This window comes from Bemisia tabaci, chromosome 4, assembly GCF_918797505.1.
Source record: "Bemisia tabaci chromosome 4, PGI_BMITA_v3".
Classification (NCBI taxonomy): Eukaryota; Metazoa; Arthropoda; class Insecta; order Hemiptera; family Aleyrodidae; genus Bemisia; species Bemisia tabaci.
Window position 1 is genome coordinate 22,310,828 of NC_092796.1, and position 23,734 is coordinate 22,334,561.

General features: G+C 40.1%; 1 protein-coding gene across 2 annotated transcripts in view; it reads left to right on the plus strand.

Annotated features, from left to right (window-relative positions):
• The window catches only part of LOC109037136 (uncharacterized), a 57,231-nt gene that overhangs the window by 22,290 nt on the left and 11,207 nt on the right, over positions 1–23,734 (plus strand). The window contains exons 2-3 of one of the 2 annotated variants that reach the window (XM_019051645.2): positions 12,065–12,178; positions 12,989–13,102. In XM_019051645.2, coding sequence (XP_018907190.1) covers positions 12,065–12,178; positions 12,989–13,102 — 228 coding nt within the window. The remainder of the gene's footprint in view (positions 1–12,064; positions 12,179–12,988; positions 13,103–23,734) is intronic. The other variant, XM_019051646.2, reaches the window with a different exon arrangement.

The window sequence follows — 23,734 nt, forward strand, 5'->3', positions numbered from 1 at the left end:
GAATAATGGTTCCTTATTGCAAATAATGTGGTCCAATTGATACGATCTTTGACAGTTACGCACCAGTACGTTTTGGCTCGAGTTTTACAGGGTTGGCAGGAAGCTGCGATCCGCGATGAACCGTGGGCGGGGGGGACAGGGGGTGGAAAGCCCGCGCTAACGATAGGTGCCGTTGCAGTGTTGCCCCACGAGCCGCAACGGCCGCAAGCACAAGTACGGCACTCAAGAAACTCGGCCGCAAATAAGCCAAATCCCCTTCCGCCCCCTGCCCCCCGCGCCCCCGCCACCCCCGTCGCGAGCTCCACCACACTCACCGCAGCCTCGTCGCTGCAACCGCCTTGACCAAGCAGAGGCCGACCGATCCCACCTCAAAAGCCCCATCACCGACCGACGACGACGCCAACGATGACTCGAGACACGGCCATTGATGAAGCTTACGACATACGGCACATACTCACCAAGAGAGCATTATGTGTAGAAAGTGTATATCGATGATGAAAGTCGGCAATCACATAACTCGTTTGCGGTGTCTGAAAATCTCCGCCTCCACGTCATTTTTCTAAAGGAGAGCAAATTGACATTATTTCTTGAAGTTTTTGCAGAATTTTCTTCGCATTGAGAAGAAAAATCATGACAGTTTTAAAGAATTGCCGTTGAGTAGTTTTCCATTTAAAAAATAAAGTATGACAGGAAGTCTGCGACGTCGCAAACCGAGTTATGTGATTGCCGACTTGCACCGTCGATATGTGATGGAGTCAGGCTAAAGGATCCTTGAGGTCAATCTCCGCCGGAGGTAAACAAATATCCACGCATCAAACGAGTTTTGCCGATGAGCTTGTTCAGGCATTTTAATGTTCGTATTTTTGAAAAGTATTACAACGCTATAGTCAAAAGTATGTTAACGTACGGGTGTGAAGTTTGGCAGCTGAAGAAACGGACACAGGATATGCGAAGAGCAACGGAGATGGATTTCTGGAGGAAGTCTGCAGGAATTTCTAGGAGAGATCGGGTCCGTAATGATGGAGTGCGTCAGATAATGGAAGTCGAAAATGACATCGTGTTCGACGTCATGACCAAACATCTTGTCTGGTACGGTCATGTCAATAGGATGACGGAGGAGAGGCTGCCAAAAAAGATGCTTGATTGGGTTCCTCCTGGGAGGAGACGAAGGGGACGCCCAGTGAGAGGTTGGCGACAGGGGGTTATGGATGAGATGAGGGAGTGTCAACTCCCTGATGACCTGTGGGAGGACCGAGTTTTGTGACCGTTAGGCGTCGCAGAGCGCTGTGAGAGCGACTCTTGTGTATGTATTTTTGAAAAGTAAAGGGAGCACTCACAATTGAACCAGTGAGTATTTGTGAACAGTTCTGTTTAACCGAGGAACTCTCACCGAGGGTAACTAAATGCAAAGGCACAAGCAAAGATGATCACATCCAGATTCGCCTTCATTTGATAGGTTAGGCATACTGGGCTCCTATAGGTTACTTCAGTGGTATCAACAATCTTAAAGAATGATGACAGGAGATCTAAACTGCCGTGCTAAGAAATAACGCCGTATGAACATTCGAGGGTTGCCAAATATCCTTTAATAAAATGCTTATTTTTGAGGAAATTTATGGATATCTTTCCCTGTAATTTTCAGGCACTTTGGATGAAATTGCGAATTAAATTATTTGAAAAATTGGAAGAAAAATATTCATAAGTTTACTGGGAAAGTCGTGTTTTATCTAAGGCAATGTGGCAATGCCTGAAGGTTCATACGGCGTTCTTCCTTAGCACGGCAATAAAGGTTTGGTGACTAGTGAGTTCAGCAGGCTAATTGTAGAGTACCTACCGGGTGTCCGTAAAGTAACTGAAAAGTGGGTATAATTTTTGAACAAAAAAAGATAGAAGGTCGCGGTTTGTGGCATTCTTCATCATCCAGAGGGGGAACTTTTTCGATGGGGGGTTTTTCTTGGTGGACCCCCCTGGGGGGCAACTTTCAAAATTCAAATAGCAACCCCCATTTTTTTAGACATGGTTAAAAAGAACTTAAAAAGACAAGAAAAATGACGCAAATAAAATTAAAATCGGTTCACTCGTTCAAAAGTTACAGCCGGTCAAAATTTTAAATTGACCACTTTTCAAAAAATCACCGTTGAGCTCCCAATTACCGAAAAAACAAAAACAAACCTGGAATGAAAAGTTTGAAAAGTGCCCTTTAAGGCAAGGAAAAACATCTGACGTTGTCACAAGTTTGAATGGCATTGTTTCAAAATAAATTTTCGGAAAATTCAACATGGCGGCAAATTTGAGGAAACGCGAATAATGAAAATTCCAGAGACTGTTATCTTTCAAATACCCTCTAGTTTAAGGAAAGCAATGGTATCAACTTTTTTTCCTTTATTTGGCCAAGTAAGAGCAATAATTTGCTGACTTTAAAGTTGTCAAGCGGGACGCCTTCAATCGTTGGAGTATGCGACATCACATGCACAGGATTAAGTGTGCTGTCAAAAAATGAAGCCGATGTGAAAAAGCGCTCCTCCTTTGGGATGCTTTAGTAATGTTCAAGGTCCTCATCCTCAAAAAAGAAGTATAGCTGTGAATAATTTTAAATTCACGGAGTCGAATAAGTTGGCCAACGGAACATACAGATTTCGGTGTGCGAATAAAAAATGTAGTGCGAGTTTGTTAGTGGACGCCACTGTGAAATTTACTATCGAACATAATCGCTCGGAACACAATCACGAGCCTTATTCGGAAACGGACATAACCCTGCAGCAAATGAAAGTGTCATTAAAACGAAAGGCCTCGGATAATTTGAGAGAAAAACCGACCTCTCTTATTAGGAAAAGTTTACTTTATGATAGTGGCAATAGTGGTGATGAAATGGGTGGTTCCTGCAGACTAAGGCAGAAAATGAGGGACTAAATATAGTCTATCACCTACCTCTTTTGTCCATTGAAACCACCCACTTCCACCAATAGGATCCCTTCGTATCAATTTTGTCTTCTTTGTCTAGAGTTTTCTTTACCAATTTCAAAAATCAACCCGCAGGCGTCAAAAGATGTGTTCCAAAGCCGAGGGTAGAATTTTGAAATATTTTTGAGGGTAGAAAAATTGGATTTTTTTTTTGCTTAAAAAAAAAACAACAATAATAAAAACCTGAGAGAGAGAGACAATTCTCTTCTCCCAATCATAAATCAAGAATATTGATGATAGGGCGCTGTAAATTTGTGGCGTTCTGATTACGGAAAAACTTTATTTTTACAATATTATCGAGAACATCGACACTTTCTTGTGGATTCGTACCTTTTCTTAAAATCAAGTTGATTTTTTCCCCCGCTCATTCAAGATCAAACGCGCTTACTATGGAAAAAAATAATTAATACGTTTTACTGCGATTTCCTTAAGATTCCATGGGATCTGAAAAATGAAGTCTATTTTTCATCACAAAAAGTGAGTGGAGGGTATCTGCTTTAATCTAAAAAAAAAATCATCCGAACTTACATTTAGAAGTCCGGCTGAGAACCGTGAGAGGGTTGAGGGATTTAATAAGTGGCTCGCCGCAATACACAGATAATTTTTTGGGTAATGCCCCCGATAGGCATAAGTTCTACCCACAAGAGGTGTTGTTATCGTCCTTCAGCAAACTTTTACACCGCAAGGCTACACAAAAAAAGGAGAGAAAAAATAAATGTTGGTTTGAAGAGAAAGTTGACAGTTTGGTGACAGGGGTTTAAAAATAAAGAAGAAAAAGAGGGAGAAAAAACAAAAACCGTCAGAGCGTATTACAGAGACAAGGGTAAAAAACTAGAAATCACCATTTCCCGCGCACAAAGCGGAAGGAAGCAAATCAATGAATGATAGGGAAGAAAAATCAAAGGGAAGAGCCACTGAGACGGAAACGTGAAGACCGAAGAAAGGTCTACAGAAGTGGAGGGTGTAACAACGCAGAAAAAAACAGTTACAATTATCGTTCCGTGGCAAGGTGTGTGTAATGGATGTAACTTGGTTTTTTTTTCAGGGACTTCCCGAGTATACATCCGATTGTTTTCGAGTTTATTGAAAAATTCAATGACGTTATCGCGGAAATTAATCGCATTGAGACGCATGGTTTACAGAAACTTTTGAGAGGTTTTTCTCTTCGTTAGGACAGTAAACTGAACCGGACGATTGATTTGAACATATCCTGAAATAATCCCGACTGATATAGGCGCCAATATTGAAGAGACAAGGGTTAATCGCAATTTCGTATGGCTGTCTATATATGATGTCAGGCTTTTATCCAATTTCTGTTCTAAATTCATAGAAATACCGTTGAAGTTACCATTCGTTAAAAAATACCAACAGTAACTTCTTGAATATTAATGATAGTAAGGCGTTTTGAAGCACTTTAATTCATGTACACATGAAATTTTTTCGTACTTCCACCGTCGATTCGTGATATTCTCTAGGAGAAGGAACTTTTAAATTTTCATCAAAATTTTGAAAATTTATTTTTCCATATACTCTTGCAAAATATATTTTTAAGGTCTCTAAGATCCTTAGTTTTTGAATGAGAAGGAGAAAAACGTAAAGTTGACTCAAATCAGTTGATTAAATCACTTATTTTTACAAAAATACAAAGTCGAAAAAAAGGGCACAAAAGTGAACGTCTGGAAAATTGCACAGAAATTTTCACCTACAATAGTATAAAGACGATGGTGCGGCGATTTACAGAGTGGTTTAAAGATTATTTGAATCGTGTGCGTAAAAAATATAAATAGAAATTTTGCTAGGTAAAAGAGGGAAAAATCGAGAAATGTAGCAGAAAATTACATTTTTAGCTCTCCTAAGAGAATCAGTGACAGTTACCCTGGCCCTTTTCCTCGTGTTATCTTTGATAAAACAGTCAAATGACAGAGTCAATTTCAAAACAGTTCACAGCATTGGGTGAATTTATTCAAAAGTTGGCAATCCACGATGAATGTCTGAAGTAGATACGTCTCTTCTGCGTAAAAGCGCCCAATTGGTTTTGCTATTGCGTTCTAAGTTTTTACGAAGAGCATTCGCTCCAATCTTTCTCCGCTGATAAAGTATATGCTGAACAATACATGTATTCTCGTCATTTATAGTCTTGATGCTCGAAGGGGCACAACACAATTTAGGTGCACAATATTTGCGTTCTCGTCGCTCCTGTTCGGAAATCGTTTTCCCTTGCAGGCTATGAGAGGCACGTAGAATAAGTGCGGAAGCTATTTACCTGAATCAACAAGGGTTGTAAATTGTGAGTCAACACGAATTTAAAAGTGTACGCTACCAAGCGAAACCGTGCCAAAATATCCGAGGCGGTATATTGCTCAAATAACCAATAACGCGTGTGTATTGATTCTTCCAATTTCCATGTCATCCCAATCTTCCTCAGGCGGAAAAAATGATAAGGAAGTTTGATGGGCTGTCAACAATATCTTTCCTCTGAAGAAATAATGTATGCTGGCGAAACGTGCTCTATTGATTCCTTATTCCTAGTGTCCGGTACTTCAACCTAAAAACTTCTAACAGCTGTCTCGTGATTCCGGAAATTTAAAAATTTTTGGGTACAGATTCCCGGTACCAAAGATATTCGAGAACCATGTTTAAAGCTTCTCTTCAAAAATAAGGTATTTTCAGTATGGATTGAATTTGAGTGACTTTTTCGCGATTGTTCGGAAAAATGCAATACAATTTTAAAAATTAAATGGAAACACAAATCAACTTTGAACTCGAATATCCCAAGAGAGCTCAATTTTTTTTATTTTTACGCCTAAATTCTGTATTAAATTATTTATTAATTTTCCAATTCCTCTACCGTAATACCTCTACATTGACAAAGAAAATAAAAATAAAAAATGGAGGTTGATAATATATTCAACAACCAAGCATCCATCTTTACCTTCTCTGTATTTTCCTTTCTACACAAATTGCGGACGCTATCTATCCTTATTTCTTTTTTGTTTGTAGGTCGTTATTTCTTCCAAATAATCCATCAATTTTGATCGATTTTTTGCCATAATACTTTACTGCCTAAAAGGTCTTAAATAAAAATAATTCCTGTTGCATGTACATAATATTCCAGCAAATAGGTACGTAATTCAAGAAATGTACTGATCTAGCCCAATTTTTAATTACTCAGAAATATAGGTTCATATTTCTTAAACCTTGTGTTCTAAGACACAAGCGCAATCCCATTAACTCACTACTTCGCAAAATTACTCATTCAAATTTCTACTTACCCTATATCATGTTCTAGGAACGCGTTCTTGGGCGAAAAAGGTTCAAATAAACTGCAGCGTTGAGGAGAATATCGAAAATACTCCACATAGAGAAAAAGTTTCTCTTCTCGGGAAGACATAAGTGATCAAAGAAAAGACGGGAGTATGAAAATTGACGGGGGTTTACTCCTCTAGAAAGAATGCAAAACTAGTTTATTTGCGAAAAAAAAAGGATGAGGAAAAATTCATCCGGAAAACAAGTATAGAGGGCAAAAATTTGATAATAAACTTTGAGGGTTGGAGATTGTTTTTGAAGGAAGAAACAACGAGTACAACAAGGAAGTGGAGAGCTGAAATCGACGGAAGGGGCTGCTTATAGAACCGAGTTAAACCAAGATGCCGAGAAGAAAGCGGAATTAGTTTAGAGGGGTAAAATCGCGAGTAAAAAAACGCGAAGATTAGATCGATCGGAAGTAACTCTGGAAAAATTATACGTGCACCAAGCTGATGTAGACGCAAGCAATTTAATTTTAACCGTAATGTGTAAGAGGAGCCCCTTTGTCTTGAATTTTTTCGTAGAGGAACGCTCAAAATACATGTCAATGTCCAAAGTGCGAAATCACGTACATCCAACGCGGCGTTTCAAAACCTATCCTATTTTATTGTTTGAAGAGAGACATGCCAATGTTAAAGGTTGAAATTCAAACAGAATATTCCACCAAGAGAGAAGAGAAATCAGTGAAGTTTTCAAGAAATTACGTTGACTAGTTTACATAAGAAAGAGTTAACTATGACAGGAAATCTGCAACTTCGCAATCGGAGATACGTGGCTCCACGTTTAAACAATCGATTTACAGAAACTATTTAACTCCTTCGAATGCTCAAACTTTAAATTATTTATTTGAACCAGACGGCCAAAACTTGACAGAGCAGCGGGAGAGTGAGACAATTTATTGGAACCAGTCATTCATAACATCACTGTCATTACATAGTCCAAATCAATAAGGCTTTATCTCCTCATGATTATTCATTCATCCCCCACACATACTCCACCATTCAACAAAAACCTATTTCTTTATGCTTCATTCTTACAGTTTTTTCAACTGTACGTCACAGTCATGTGGAGAATATGTAGGTGTATTTTCATTGATTCGCAATCAACAAAACGCTTTAGTGGGGATTTATTTATTTATTCACTGGTAAAAAAAAAGCTCTTGGTTCAAGAGTGCAGCTTATCTTGTCGCCGGATTTAAGAGTCTGGACTCTTGTTTCGATGCAAAATCCGCTTGAATCAATGCAAAATCCGCTTAAAACAAGAGTTCAAGACTCTTAAATCCGGCGACAAAAAACTGCACTCTTAGGTCATTGCACCGCGGCATTGGTCCAAGAGGTTTTTTTTTACCATTGTTTATTTTTAAGAAAACAAAGCAAAACCAATAAAGTGGTGTTGCGGAATTTTTGCTTCGGACGTTAGCATAGTTTTCCGAACTGACGTTCGGAAAACTAGGTATCGTTTCTTTTGTCGACGATTTGGCAACAGAGCATATCAGCGAGTTTTGGTGGATGCGGGGGTTAATCACCACAGCCTGGCGGCGTGGAGAGCGGGCTCATAATTAGATGATTGGTTCACGTGGGTGTCATGATCTAATTTCCTACCGTGAATTGCGCCAGTCGAATTAGATCCCTGCAACAAATGAGCGGCTCGGCCCTTTATACTGAAATTTAGTTTCCATTTAATGGGCTCAAAGCTCACTCTTCGCGCAACTCCTTTTCTAGGTTGGTAGGGCTTTGTAAACCACATGTACAAAAGGGGCATGATAGGTTTACGTATATTTTTGACAAATTGTTATCAGTGTATATGAAAGAACTAAACGCCATTTACTCACTGAAAAAAAAAAAAACTTATGGGCTGTATAGATATTCCGTCCGTTCCGGGCTCAAAGGCCGAAAGTTCCGGGTACTGGGGCCGTAACTTCGATTGCTCCGGATGCTACGCCCAGAACTCTTAGCGTCTGAGCCCGGAACGCGGACGGTATGTCTATATAGCCCGTAAGTACGACTTCCACGGCCGGAGTTTTTTTTCAGTGCTTAAGACATTTCTTTGGAATTTCCGTTGATCCGTTATGCAGATGTATCATCCGTTTTATAGTATTTCATGCCGGCGTGAAATCCACCGAAAAGTACAGTTAAATGGATCATCTATTCTCTGTCTATGAATAGAATTTCTTAAGATCGTGGTATGTCCTACAACGGTGGATAGCGGTATATTGTGGGTTTTTCTAAGGGCGATTTCTTCCTTATTGGTGGACGTGGAACTACGCGTTTGGACAGATCTTACCATTTTGGGCGAGTCTATGCTTAAACCGCATCAGAGAGCAATTCTGGGACCAAAGCAACTGACCCATTTTTGTTGTTCAAAAACTTAATAATGGACCATGTCGGAAGGGAAGCGTATGTAAAAGGTACGTGCAGCGCTCTGAAAATAATCGCAATAGAAAGTTAGATATGGTGTCTCAACGAACTGAGTGGACCAATAGGTTAAACCGAAGGCAAATTTTTTCAGCTTAAATTCTAAAATTCAGAAATCTATTAATGGTTAGAAAAAATAAGCTCTAAAACGTCTGTATTAAAGATGAGCTCAGCCGTTTTCTATGTAGGCGCGTTTTTGTGAGGCACACTAAAATCCATTATTTACGCCGCGTTGATGAAGGGTATGCCACGGAGGTAAAAAAACATTTAATCAAAATATTTGGGTTTATTCAGACATAAAATTATCACAAACACTTCAAGAATTTATGGGCTTTTGATTTTCTTCTTTAAGTTCACTTTTTTTCTGAAATTTTGAGAAGTTAGTGGAAAATCTTGATATTCATTCTTTCTTAGTTATCGATCGGCTTCATGTTTGAGTGTGTCGAACTGTTCTTTCGGCGGAATTGTTCCTCCTCTTGCCTTCAAGTAGTCAGGGCCATTGTCCCAAGCCGAAGGTAAAACAAAAAGGAAACTGTCTGGAATAGATGAAATTCTAAAGATTATTTTGCTATTCGATGTACAGAGATCGGGTAGGCTGGAACATTCCTCAACATGAATAGGTAATCAATTAGAGGGGTCAGAAAGACCATGATTATTCGTCAAATTGGGGGCGCAAGTCTCTTTTCCCTCTATGAAAAGTCGCTTATGAAATAGAGATAAAGGAATTAGAATCTCACCAGGCCACCTATGAAAGGTTTGATAGTTTTCTTGAGGCTAACGTGGCACCGGTGATATAATTTTTTTTTGCAATGGTAGCGCTTTTCGGATTTTGAAAAACCTAAAAATGCGGTACACCCTGCCCCTCTCCACCATCTTGTTGCTGAGCTGGTGCGCCATTTGAACGCATTGCCACTAGTATACTAGAATTCTAGAGGCACGTTGAAAAAGAAAGGAAAAAAACGCTCCCTATCAACTGAGTGCTTAAGAATATTGAATACCCCGATTTCTTTAGATACACGGAGAAAAAAACTTCGTGCGGGGGACACGAAGTTTAGGTCATATGGATCTCTGAAGTTTTCGGATTGAGCATCCGAACACGTGAGGTCCAGCTGCTGAGGTTTCGATCATACATCTGAAACTTCAGTTCTTACATCTGAAATACTTCGGGTTTCACATCCGAAAACTTCGGTTCTCACTTCCGAAAACTCCGGATCTCACATCTGAAGTACTTCAGACGTAAGAACTGAAGTTTCAGATGTGTGATCCGAACCTCGACAGCTAGACCTAAAGTGTTCAGATGATCAATCCGAAAACTTCAGAGATCCATATGACCTAAACTTCGGGTCACACGCACGAGGTTTTTTTCTCCGTGTATCTCAAAAAATCGGGGTTTTCAATATTCTTAAGCACTCAGTTGATAGGAGCGTTTTTTTCTTTCTTTTTTTTCAACCTGCCTCTAGAATTCTAGTATACTAGTGGCAATGCGTTCAAATGGCGCACCAGCTCAGCACCAAGATGGCGGAGAGGAGCAGGGTGTACCCTATTTTTAGGTTTTTCGAAATCCGAAAAGCGCAACCATTGCAAAAAACATTTATAGCACCTGTGTCACGTTATGTCCTTGTCCCTCAATTTTTCTTGGGGTTATTCACGAAATGGTCTCTCTGGCAACTGTTGAATCTCGCTCCTGCGAAAAAAAGCCGATGGCAGCCAGGATACGGAGCTGAAAGCGCTGAAAAGCGAGATCACCAAGCACGGAGAGAGACGAGGGGTGGTGGGGGGAGTGGGGGTGAATGAGACCACATAACCATAATTTCTGGGTCTGGGAAACAGACGAGGCGCTGCCGCAGCGGGGCTCGCCGCTGGCGGAGTCGCGGGTGCGGTTTGCCGCCCGCGCCCGGGCCCACACAGTGTAATTGCTTTCCGCCGCGCCGAGCAGCATCGCCAGCAACTTTCTTATGAAATATGCAGTTTCAATCCAACAAGCGTCTTATGAAAACAGCCCAATCAACCGATTCTGCCCACAGTTAGCGCTCCTTTGCTTTTCTTTAATGTGCCCGCTGCTCCCGAGGCAGCCCCGCCTCGGTTTACCATCATTTCCATTCCGGTCGCCCTGCCTCAGTATATCTTCCGCCAGCGATGTTGCCAAATCTTCCTCCGTTATTCGTAGAGGCATACCTGCACTAGAGTCCCTTTATACCCAGAGTTACGACAGCTCACTTTGGTTGGGCTGAAAGTGGCCTTAAAAAAATCCAATTCTGATTGGTTCTCCCTCATGGAGTCACAAACGAGTGCACCAAGATGGCGGTGACTCGGATGTAAACAAAAATAATGAGAATATTACCTAATTGTGATTTATCAAGAGTAAATTGTTATTTCCATCGGTCCAAAATGAATAGATTAAGAAATTATTCACAAAGCAATCTCATTTTCTTTTTAATTGATCAATTTTGTTGATGTTGTTGTTTTTGGATGACAGACATTGCAGGATTCCTTATCCTTATCCCTCAATATCGTACATTTGGGTGCACTCGTTTGTGCCTCCATGGCCAGCCAAGGCCGGCTGCCAGTCAGCTGATAATCGAGTTGTCTTAACTCTGGGTATAAAGGGACTCTAACCTGCACGGGCACACGGGTTGAAAGTGGCACAGATTCCAATAAGTAGCAATACATAGTAAAATTATTACAATTCCACAGGGTGTTGTGTATGTTGCCTCGCTCCTATTTGAAGGGGCCCCAGCTTCCATTTATTGAAACTTATTGCAATATTGAAATAAGTTGCAATTTTTCATTGCATTGAAAATTGCCTATCTTTCTGACATATAGAGCTAACTTTTTTGATTGTTTAAAACCGGCATAAATCGATTAAGCGATGTAGAAATATTCCAATTTAATTGTGAAAAAAATTAAAATTTTATTGAAATCAAATTGCGATTTCAATATTTTCTTTGTGCCGTGCTACTTAGGTAGTTCATATTGCTATAAAGATGAAACTTCATCGTTGGTTTCAAAAAAATCAGCCACGTCAAGCTGCTAAAATCACTATGTACCGCTGGAGAGTCACCTTAAGTAAGGTTTAAACACTGTTGAAAATGCCAGAGTGAAAACCGAAATGTATTTCTACACGGAATCAATCAAAAGTATTCCATGCGGTTAAACAACCAGGGTGTTATGCCATGTGTTCTAATGTTCTATGGGTCAAAATAAAAATCCCCCACCCCCAACTATTTTGAGGAAAATCTAAGTCGGTTATGAAGCCAGGAAACACTCATTCTATGTATTTGAAAAAACATAAAGAAAAGGAAGGGTACATCTTAAAGGACGCATATGTTTGTGGCTGATTTACTCTAGTACACAATAAAGTTAATGGATTGTTTTTGTTTCAGGGAAGAGTTTCACGTTGACGATTATTTTGAACTCCTGTCCTCCACAAGTAGCAACGTATGCAAAAGCCATCAAGGTCACAGTTGATGGTCCTAGGGAGCCTCGCTCGAAAACAAGTGAGTTCGCATTGTTTGAATCTTATAATTGTTTACGAATAATATTTTTCACGGAGTTATTTTTCCAATCCCCCAAAAGGATCTAGTTTAGAAAGAGGGAACCAAGTTTTCAGAAAAAAAGGAATCTGATTGTTGCAACGAACCAAGGTTTCTTAGAGAATAAAAAGTCTCTTCTTTTTTATCTCCTATAAACATATAAGCATTATGATCAATCACTTGTTCAATAAATTAATGAATTTCATAATATTTTATCTAAGTTTCCAATGTCCAAATTTGCTGACCACAAATGACTCATTCCTGAGTCTGAACGTCTCGGATTTTTAGTGTTGTATTCTTGCCTTGTTTCTCGTTCTTTCCCCGAATGAAAAACTTTAAGAACAAGACAGATTGAAGTTTGGTCTAGTGATTACACTCATGAAAGTGAAAGGGCCGCTCATAATATATGTAACGCTCGGGGGGCGGGGCGCTGAGCCTGCGTTAGGAGTGCATTACAGGGGGGAGATGGCGTTTTGGAATGCTTTACCTAATTCTAGAATGGGCGCGTAAAGCCGACTTTTCAAAAATATAACATGAAAAATCAACGTGAGGTGACAATTTTTCATCCAAATTCATCACAAAACGCCAATTTGAGGGAGAGAAAGGGTCGAACAAAATGTTATGTAATTCTTCAGGGGGACATAGGACTATACTTCGGTTGCATTATAGGGAGATAAAGAGTAAAAGATCCGAATTTCAAAGTTACGTATTTTATGGGCGGCCTAAGCATTTGTTTCTTTCAATTGTATTTCCAGGGGATCTCATTTTGCATAGTTTGTTTTTCAGGGCACCAGTCATTCCATCCGTTTCACTTTGCACCAAGAGCTTTTCCATTTGGGACCCCTCTCGATCCTCAAAGAGTAGCCGATTTGCCTTTTAAACTTTCTGGTAAGCACGAAAAACTTGTATTCTTTATTTTAGACAGTTTGAGAGAATGATTTCGGCAGCAACATTCAATTCCAATTTTAAAAAAAACGCCCTGCTCGTCTTCTCGGATGAAGGGTGCTGGGTGAGCGTATGGGGGTAGTTGTTTTGCAACAATGTGTCATGCGATATTAAATAAGCTGTAAAGTTAAGATGCATGGGCCACACTTTGGCAGGACGCTGTCATTTTAATGATACGCTTCACCGCCTATATCAATAAAAAATAATATCGGTGGATCCATCAATCTGCTACGCGGAAGGTGTGCCAACTATTAAAAATCAACTATCAAGAACGAACCTTGTGGTGATCTGCCTAAACCGACTTGTTTATTTTTTGTTGTATGATTAAAAATTGGTAAGATCAGTTTTACTCTCATTGGCCATGTCTTTAAATTTTGATAAATAAATTATTTATTTTAGATATCTAAACAAGCGAGCACCTTATTGGTATCGATACCACTGTTTTCAATTTAATGATCTTTTTCTGCCTACTTTGTGTCTGTCAACCGAAGGAAAACCTGTTTCAAATTCCTATTTAAAGGCTTACTTTGAAACTCATACACTGAAAGAATGATACAGCTGTTTGTAGAGCTCATATACAATGATTTTTTTCGTTGAAAGTTGGTAAGTTCAACAGAACGGCTTGAGTAATTTTTAGAGGAAGACTTAAAGTTAAAACAATTTCAGTTTAAAACCAATAACGGGTTGATCGAGTTATAGCTTAAAAGAACACTAGAATGGCCGTGAATCAAAAATACTTACGGAGGCTCAGTGGGCCAATTTACGTCTCCTACATGAATTGTGTGGAACTTTCCTCGATTATATTTAAATCCCCGGGCCTTACCGGGGAACTTTCGACTTTCCTTAGCAATAAACTGTTAGGCCAGTTCTGAATTAGTAGTAAACTTCACTTGTTTTCTCTTCAAAATTTTACGTAGAAAAAGATTCACAGAATGGAATGTTCGGAAATCAACTCCTAAACGAGATACTAATGATTATTTTTAACGCAGATCAAATGGAAGTTAAAGTATACAAAGGACGTCATTTGTGTTTTTGCCATATGATAACCAATGTTGATTGTAAGCCATTATATCTTGTTCAGGAGTTAATTTCTATAGACTTCTCGTTGGGTAAACCGCTTTCCTCGTGAAATTTTAAAGAAAAAGCATGTTGCATACTTCCTTAATTCTGCCGCGCTAAGGAAGAGCACCGTATGGAACTTCTGCCGTTGCCAAATTTCCCTTCATAAAATACGAATTTTCAGGAAAATCTGTGAATTTTTTCCCTCCAATTATTCAGAGAATTTTATCCACAATCAGATCAAAATTACCTGAAAATTCCAAAGGAAATCGTTTAAAAATCTCCTTAAAAAGAAAGCATTTCATTAGGGGGAATTCAGCAACTCCTGAACGTTCCTACGGCGTTCTACCTTAACACGGCGGAAGTCATACCTTGTCTAGAGGCCCATTCGACCCGGAAAACTAGTGAGTTCTCGAGCCACTCAAAAATGTTCTCCAAAACTTGTAAAAGTTCTGCGATTCCCGAAATTTGCCCACCATTCTAAGCCCGGACACTCTTGCCGCCTTTCAGATGAGAGTCCAACGAGAGGGCGCTCGGCCGATTGTTGCACCGCGTCTCGTCGGTAGCTCGAGAGTACATCAGAGTAATTAACTTGAATTGTTTGACACGAGGAGCCGGGGCCCCAGCGCGCGGCAATCTTCACGCTTTATAATATCAGTCAAAAAGAGGAAGCTGCAAAAGCCGTGATATTTTATCAGAAGCGAAATTGACTCCGACAATCAACTAAAGCTTTTAATGGCATTTACTTTGGAGCCACCCGAGCGCCCCCGCGCGGCCGGCGGGCTCCCCACGTCGGTGACGCCTATCCCTCTCTCGTCATCGTTAGGCTGATTCAATTACCCGTCTACCTACCGGTGTCAAAAGCTCCCTTTCACAAAAACTACCCCCGACGCCTGCATGTTGAATACACGCTACTCAAAGCTCACACCTCCTGTCAATGCTCAGCCCGACGAATTTGTTGCTCTTCGTGTCTCGGTGTCGTCTTTCCACCCTCGCTCGGATGTCTCGAACCTGTCACGAGATTTACATGTCCTTCCGCTTGTTTTCCTTGTGTGCCCCGGTCATATTCTTCTTCTTCCTCCTTCTTCTTGTTGACAATAATACACGATAATTTAAAGTAAATAAATCAAGGTAGTACATATTTTTTCCACTTCGAACTTTTCATCAAAGTGTTCTCCTTACGTACGCTTAGTTCTTATTGTTATACGGTTTAGAACTTATCAATGGTTCTTAACAATCATTCTGGGTCTTTTGGCCCTGAAGGGCAGAATCCATCAAATTTCCCTCAAACTAGGGATCTGGGGGTAATTTTTCACGAGCAAGACGGATTAATATTAGCTTTAAGAGAAAAATAACAAAAAAAAGGAAGAGAAAAACACAATTCTCGGTCATTTGTAACTTTAACCATTCACTATATGAAAAACATATGAGGTAAACGAATATTAAAACTGGTTTCGCATTTTCACTGCGTAAATCGACAGATAAACTCAGAAACCCCGCACCTCGATTTTTGTTTATCAATTTTCAAATTCACCCTTCCTACATTATGCCTGTGATTGAAAATGATCCAGTTTGATCGCTCGAAGTTTACATACCTGGAATATTCTTTAGAATCTTCAAGATATTACGTTGAATAGTTTTCTAATTTTTCATGATGTAAAACCTGCATTCTGCGACGTTCCAAATCAAGATTTATGGTGTCCGGCCAGATTAGCTAAGCGGATAGCGCGTCTGACTCTAGACTAATAGGTCCTTTATAGTCCCGGTGGTGGCGATAAATTTTCGAGGAACTGACGAGTGGATCTCCAGAAGCAGATTCCATTTGGCCTTAATCCCTGAAAATTTGAAAGCCTTGAGCGTAGATGTGTACTAACCCTAACCTGATTCTCATTCAAGGTTGCAGAATCCTCAAATGGATTGAAAACCTCGAAAAAAAAATTATGGTTGTAGAGTAGATCGGCATTCCTCTAGTTTAAGGGCTGATAATATTGGCAGAACCTTTGGACCATCCGGAGTTGCCACCATGTATTCGGCTCTAAAAGGTACCCAGTGTGTCCATGTTCTCTGTATAAGGATACACTGGGGAAAAAAAACACATTGGATCTAGAGTCCGGACTCTTAAAAACATCGACAAGAAAAAATACTCTTGATTCAATCGGATTTTAGCTTAGATCAAGAACCAAGCCTCTTAATTTGAGCGGATTTCCTTATGATTTAAGCAAAAATCTGATTGAATCAAGAGTATTTTTTCTTGTCAATGTTTTCAAGAGTCTGGACTCTAGATCCAATGTGTTTTTTTTTCCAGTGTACTCTATTTGAATCACTAAATACAAAAAGGGCACATATCGAGAAAACCAAATTGTTCAGGAGACACAAAAAACTGTTTATATCGTGGTAGATATTTTTTGGAAAGTCGTTATGTTGTCTCCTGAACAATTTGGTTTTCTGGATATGTGCCCTTTTTGTATTTAGTGATTCATTTGTGATATCTGGCACCGATGTGGATGAAGGCCGGAGCAGAAACGGCGGTCAATGTTGAGGAAGGGTCGAAGCGTCGACGAACCGCAACCGCGCTCTATGCGCCAAGCTCAACAATCGCACACGCTCGGGGTAAAGGGTTGCGAATATGAGTTAGTTCCCGCGAGTCTCAACAGAGAGCGAGCTTATATCGGCCCCAGCGCTTGCATACCTAATGAAATTGCCTTGCCCCAGCTCAGTGTGATACTCGAGCGTCTTAGCTTAGTAAAAACCGTAGACTTATAGGAGGTTTATATTAACGTTACACGGTTTTTTGTTGAAAGGGAATTAGTCCAATGTTTGACGAGAGGAGACCAAGTGATACCTTAAAAAAATCGAATCGAGAAAAGCTTGGCTTGCCTAGAACTATTCTCCCTCTCCTAAAAATTCGAACTTCGAAACAATACTCAGCATGTGGTTGAGTTCAAATATGTTCCTCACATCTAGCCTTACGATCGAAGCTTGTGTGATCTTCCGTTGTGGCTCAAGGGGGAGAAAGCTCATGCCTTTAACTTGCTATTGGAAGAAATTCAGGAGGTGCTCACTGAGAATTTCGATCTAATTTGACAATTTCATTTTAAAAAATGCAAACTTTTTACGTAGGAGTTACGGTAGAGAAAATTGCTGATAATCTAATATTTTTTTTGCTTTTCAAAAAGCAAATTTCTGAAAAATGTAAGAAATTAAAGTTTTGAAAGGAAATTAAATTTTTCATATCTATAAAAGATTGAGATAGGGTTTTGACTGTCGCTTGATGAAACTAACCCTGATCCCGCCAGGCCTCCGGACTTAATCGCCCTCCAAATAAAGTGACTGACCATCACTATGCAGCCAAACCTCCCCCAAATAAGGACAACTTCTGGAACAGAACCTACGACAAAAATTTCCCACTAAACAGAAGAATGGGACAGGATCAAACGAAGACCACACCACACAACGATCTACATAACAATCATCAATCAGCACCACAAAATGACCAACAAAGCACTCGATCAAACAATCAACAAAATGAACGCTTATATCTAGAAACACTCTTAGAGAGACAGACTGCCATGTTTGATAAACTCAACAACACAATCGATACGTTAGTGCTTATATTCTACTGTGCGATTACGTCAGTACAACCTAAACAGCTTATTGGATATAGCAAGGAAATGAGAGTATCTTTAATATATCTCTTTACTACTCTGCGAAAGGGTTTTCTTCGAGATAACACCAAGTATGCGTTGAAATGTTTCACGATTGTTGCCTTCGTGTGTTCTTTCGAGAAAAATCCGTTACACAGGAAACTCAGGGAAGCAATAAATCGGAGGAGGAGGGTATTTATTCCCTCCCATCATCTTAAGATCTGTATCTTATCCTCAACGGAGAGGAAATACGGGATGATGAATTATTAAACTAGCGGCGCAAATTTAAGCACGCTAAATTCAAATTTATTATCTCTTTAAATACGAAATCTTCTTTGAGCGCGTTCGTCGGTACTGAGGTACTTCCTTAATTGGAATAACCCTTGTTAAAAATCCCCGAGCGGAGCGCTTGGATCGTTGTTGTCAAACGGTGCCTAAAAATCATCAGATTTTTTAGTCGTCACAAAAAATGCCGCGATTGGTTATGCAGAATTTACCCTATGAGAAGGTAAAGGGCTCTGTAAATCAAGAGGGAGGGAAACGGTTCTGCCGCAGCAGCAGTGGCACTTAGTATTAGTAGTGGTAAAATAAGAGCACGCAAGATAATAAGAAAATAATGAGCAGAAATTAAGTTTGAAAAACCGTGCAGATTTACTGAACACTGAACACTCAAGAAATCTAATCCGTCTGAAACGACAAGTCTCATCTCGTGCGGATTTCGCCTTCAATAAATGGTGCAGGCAAAATGGGCTCCCTTGCGTTAAAATAGTGGTATCATTGCGCCGCGCCGTGTGCTGCTTTCATACCTGCAGATTAGCGTTGGTCAGAGTTACACGTTCAAAAGCTAGAACTGTTGACGCGCATGATGGAGCAAGAGGCATTTCTGCGAAATTATTCACTTACGGTGGCACCTACTTTATTTTCACCGGTAAATAACAATCACATATAACATTCTACGCGGTGAGTTACGCACTGTTTCAACTCCAACCAATTTTTTTTCTCTTTTTATTTTATTTGTTTCACTATTGTCTTGATGTTGATAATGAGTTATCTTGCTCCGATAACTCTACGCAGAATTCAAAATGGTCATGAGTATGTGATGCTGTCATTGAGATATATAAACTAACAACTAAGATTTTTCCTTCCATGAACATAATTTGAATAGGGGGAAAGTATGGATGTTTGATAATAGGACGCACCTTCATTGCTTTTTTTTAATCCGAAGAACCGCATCACATAACGGTGGTTATTATGGTCTTGCGTGGATTTGTCACAGCTGGCCAATTTATTTGTATCAAACTGTAGCTTTACTTTAGTTTGAATTTGAAAGCAAGAAGCTCAAAATTGGGCAAACTTTTCGCAAAAATCGTGAGATGAGGAGAGAATGACATTGCCCATGCGTTTACTGTCATTTTTGAGCAAGTGTACTTAAGTACCAACTCTTATCTTTGCTTAGGTGACAGTTTACAACAATCCTCCTTTAATCCTTCGCGGGAAAAAGTTTTAGGGGTTATTTCCTTAAACTATGCTGCCGTGCTAAGGAAGAACGCCGTATGAACATTCGAGAGTTGCCAAATCTCCTTGAATAAAACATGTATTTTTGACGGAATTTACGCATATTTTTCCTTGAAATTTTCAGATATTTCAGACTGAATTGTGAAAAAATAGTCTGAAAAATTGGAGGAAAAATATTTACGATTTCCCCAATAAATTCGTATTTCATCAGAGGAAATTTGGCAACGCCTAAAGGTTCATACGGCGTGTTTCTTAGCACGGCTCAAGGCAGTATGATACTACCTTAATTTATTGGATGATATGGACATTTCCGCTTGATTTTGGTAGTACCGCAACAATCGGATTAGTAATCTAATTAAGTGGGGTGCTACCACAATTAATTGGAAACATCCAAGTTGGGACTGAACCCCTAGCTTTTTCTTTCCGTGTTTTTAAATGCGTCAATCCATTCTAACAGAATGCCATGACCGCCCCGATGCAGGACACTTAGGAATCGTGAAGACGTACCATCGAGTATAATAGCAGTATTATTGGCCTGCAGCCTCATTGTTGAAATTTAGTGTTTGTCGGGCCGACATAGATGACATAGGTTAAAAGGCAAAGCGTGATTGGTCGGCTGTGTCTTATTGCTGCTTTGTCGTGCTTTGTCGGGTGGAATGGACGACATACTGTCGAAAACGAAAGAGGTGCTGTTAGCTTGTCGTGAGTTCAACCCGAAATAGGCACGTCAAAGCAGCGATAAGACATAGCCGACCAATCACGCTCCACCTTTTAACGTATGTCATCTATGTCGTCCCGACAAACACAAAATTTCAAAAATCAGGCTGCTGGTATGTTCCAAGATGTCGCTGATTATGTCCGATCCTGTGAGGTCTGCCAAAAGACCAAACTCGAACCAGAGAGACCAGCCGGTCTTATGTCTAGTCACGTCGTCGAAGAGCCATGGACGGTACAGATCTGATGGGACCATCTCCGCTCAGCTCCTTAGGATTTACTTATATCGTAGTGTTTGTAGACTTGTTCACGAAACAGGTAGAAGGAACGCCCCTTAGAGGGGCAACGGCAGAAACTGTCGACGATGCGTTCCGAAGAAACGTGCCATACCGATGGGGTACACTAGAAGTAGTCGTCTGTGACAACGGACCAATTGACCAAAGTGATCAATTCGATAGTATAACCTTTTCCGACTGCTTTGTGATGGAAACGGAATATATACCTCCTTACCACCCCCAGGCAAATCCAACGGAGCGGTATAGCTGAACATTCAAGGGAATCATCCGATCATTTGTAAGCCACCACCAGAAAGACTGGCATAAGCATACTGGTACCACCTGGAATTTTGCTAGGCGATGGACTCAACAATTAATGAGACAAGATTCGTCCCGGCGTTTTTAAATTTTGGAAGACACCCAAAGTCATCTGCTACACTACGACAAGTCGAAAAAGAACTCCTTGAGATCACTTCCATAAAAGGGTTCCATAAATGCGCTAATTACGAAGCAGCGTTCGTTATCACGCCTGATTATGGTTCTGCCCGAGAATTTATGATTGAGTTGGAATGCGACCCATACTTAAAATTTCAAAACTCCGACAAAATTCATTGACTTCATTTTTAAACCAGAAAAAGAGGGAAAAATCGGGATTTTTATTTAAAAATGTAGTCATTCGTTTCTGAAAAATTCCGTAAAGTTAAAAAATTGAGTTGAACCTTTGCGGTATTATTGATGATTGAAGCACACACTGGAAATTGGATCTAGAGTCCATACTCTTAAAAACATCGACAAGAAAAAATTCTATCGATTCAATCAGAATCTAGCTTAAATCAAGAACCAAGCCTCTTAATTTGAGCACATTTCGTTTTGATTCAAGCAAAAATCCGATTGAATCAAGAGCATTTTTTCTTGTCAATGTTTTCAAGAGTCTGGACTCTAGATCCAATGTGTTTTTTTTTCCAGTGCATGTTTTGAAAGTTACGCGCATCCAAACATCCGTCCGTTTCATGCTGCAAAGCAGAGACTCCGCGTTTCTCCCTGCGGGGACAGCAAGAAAACGAGGAATCCACGTAGCGGCGCCCATTTATCTGAGGTTCCGTAAACTACCTCTCGCGGGACAGGTTGCGAATTTGAGGGAAATCAAAGTTGGAATGGGTTATCTCCTATTTCAAGGGGGAGCCGGAAAACACGGAACGGGGGAAGGGAGATTGATCAAGGTGGCATTGTGTGCATGCTAAGATCAAAGAATGAACGTCGGACTCGACAGCAACGCAGCGTCTCATTCCCATTTTATATTTCTGAAGCAGCGGTCAATACGCGCCCACCACCCTTTTGACCTCCCAGTTTAATTGTTTGAAATTCTCCTCGCCAACGACCCGACCGAGATCCAGGCGCCCCGCCACCCCCTCCCGTCGTCCGCCCCCGACCCCTTGCCAATCTGGCATTCAGGGTCTCCGCGAAAACCCCGCCACGACGCGTTTCGCGAAAGTTGCCATGTTTTTTGATAATTTCGTGAAAATTCAAACGAAACCCTTGCTTTATGGATCGTATTCGATACACCAAGTAGGTGAGATTGTATGGATATCGATTGGTTCCATGGAATTCCATCGATTGGAAACATGACATCAAAAGTCTATTGAGTAATCAGAGGGAACCGTTTCTTGTGATAGATGTTTGATTCTATGAGTATTTAATGACGATGAAAAGTGAAATTGAGGATTTTGTCATATTCAGCTTTTTCTACTAAAATCATGAAATTTTTGTTTAAAGTTACGATCTATTGTTTTGATACATCGAACCACTATCGAAGACGATCTATTCCTTCCATAGTTTAAAATTGTAGTTTGAACGCTGAACCGTCAATATCGCAAAAATAAAGAATTATGTCCAACTGTCAAGTTTCTACTTCAATATAAGCACGGATGTGTCGATTTCCGAAAGAAGGTACCTCCGTAGATAAAATCAGTCATCGCGGTTTTTGACAGATGAGAACGTAAAAATTTCGCGTTTCGATATATTTCATTATTTTTTGTCGATCGACACGGTCCGATCACCTAAATACAATTTTAAAGTAAGCCCAATCGAACGATTCGGACTTTAAAAGAGAGGGAAGAGAATAATGAAAAATAGGAAAAACAATTCTGATTATGAAATTACTGAGGAAACCTGCGACTCGGAACGGCGTAACGCGAGTTGTAAGGCATACCCGAAGGACGCGCTTTGATGACGGCGCAGAGATACAACTATTCGTACTTGATGGATGTCCGTGTTGCTGCTGCAAAATTGAAGGCGCGATGGCGCAAGGCGTGAGCTCGCAATGCTCCGATCTTTTCAGAACTTTCTTTAATTCGGGAAAAGAGTTGAGTCGTGTGAGATCTCTGGAGACCTGCAGAAAATGAACAATGATCTTGCTGAGCTTAGTGAAGAAGAAAATGATATTTATATGATTCAGAATTGATCAACGAAGAAAACTTTGAGGACCAGCCTGAAGCCAAAATGCAAAAAAACCGTCAGAAATTTCTTTCGTCCGATGCTGACAGCAACATATCTGACATAAAGATTCAGAAGATAAGCCAAAACCAAGAAACGAAAAACACATAGGAAAGTGTCTTGGACAGAGAAAGAAAAAAACGATTACATCTTTCCAATCTTCGGTTGGGTTTCTCACGACCAGTACAAATTAGACAACCTGGAAATAGAGCAAGAGAAAACACCGTCCGTCCATTCCTGGCTGAAAGACTGAAAGGTCCGATTGTACCACCCATTCTTCCGGCGACTGAGCTCGAAGTAGTCGAAGCAATAAGACTTCTACATCCGAATGTTTGTCTTCTAACACAAGAACGAACGGCATGTTCACACACACCGTGATCATGCGTTTAGAGACTGATTTTTTGTGGTGATTTTATCTGATGACATGTTTCTCGTGTCACCGAGACCCGAAATTTCTGCGTTCAATATTGAAGAAAATATCGCCTCTCTAAATTTGCGTTATCCACGACACGATTTAAATATACGGTGGTACATCAACTACCATCGATTACTGTAAAATTGGCATTTAGACGTGGATCTATATTCTGTTTTTACTCATAATTAATTCTTTTACAAAGAAAATTCTTTGAAACGTGATTGGTAAACTATAAGCAGTTCAGGAAAATGTAGTTTACCTGTGAAGAAACTTACAGTGGAAAAAAGTCTCTTTAATACTGCACTGGAAAAAAAACACATTGGATCTAGAGTCCACACTCTTAAAAACATCGACAAGAAAAAGTACTCTTCATTCAATCGGATTTTTGCTTAAATCAAGAACCAAGCATCTTAATTTGAGCGGATTTCCTATTGATTTAAGCAAAAATCTGATTGAATCA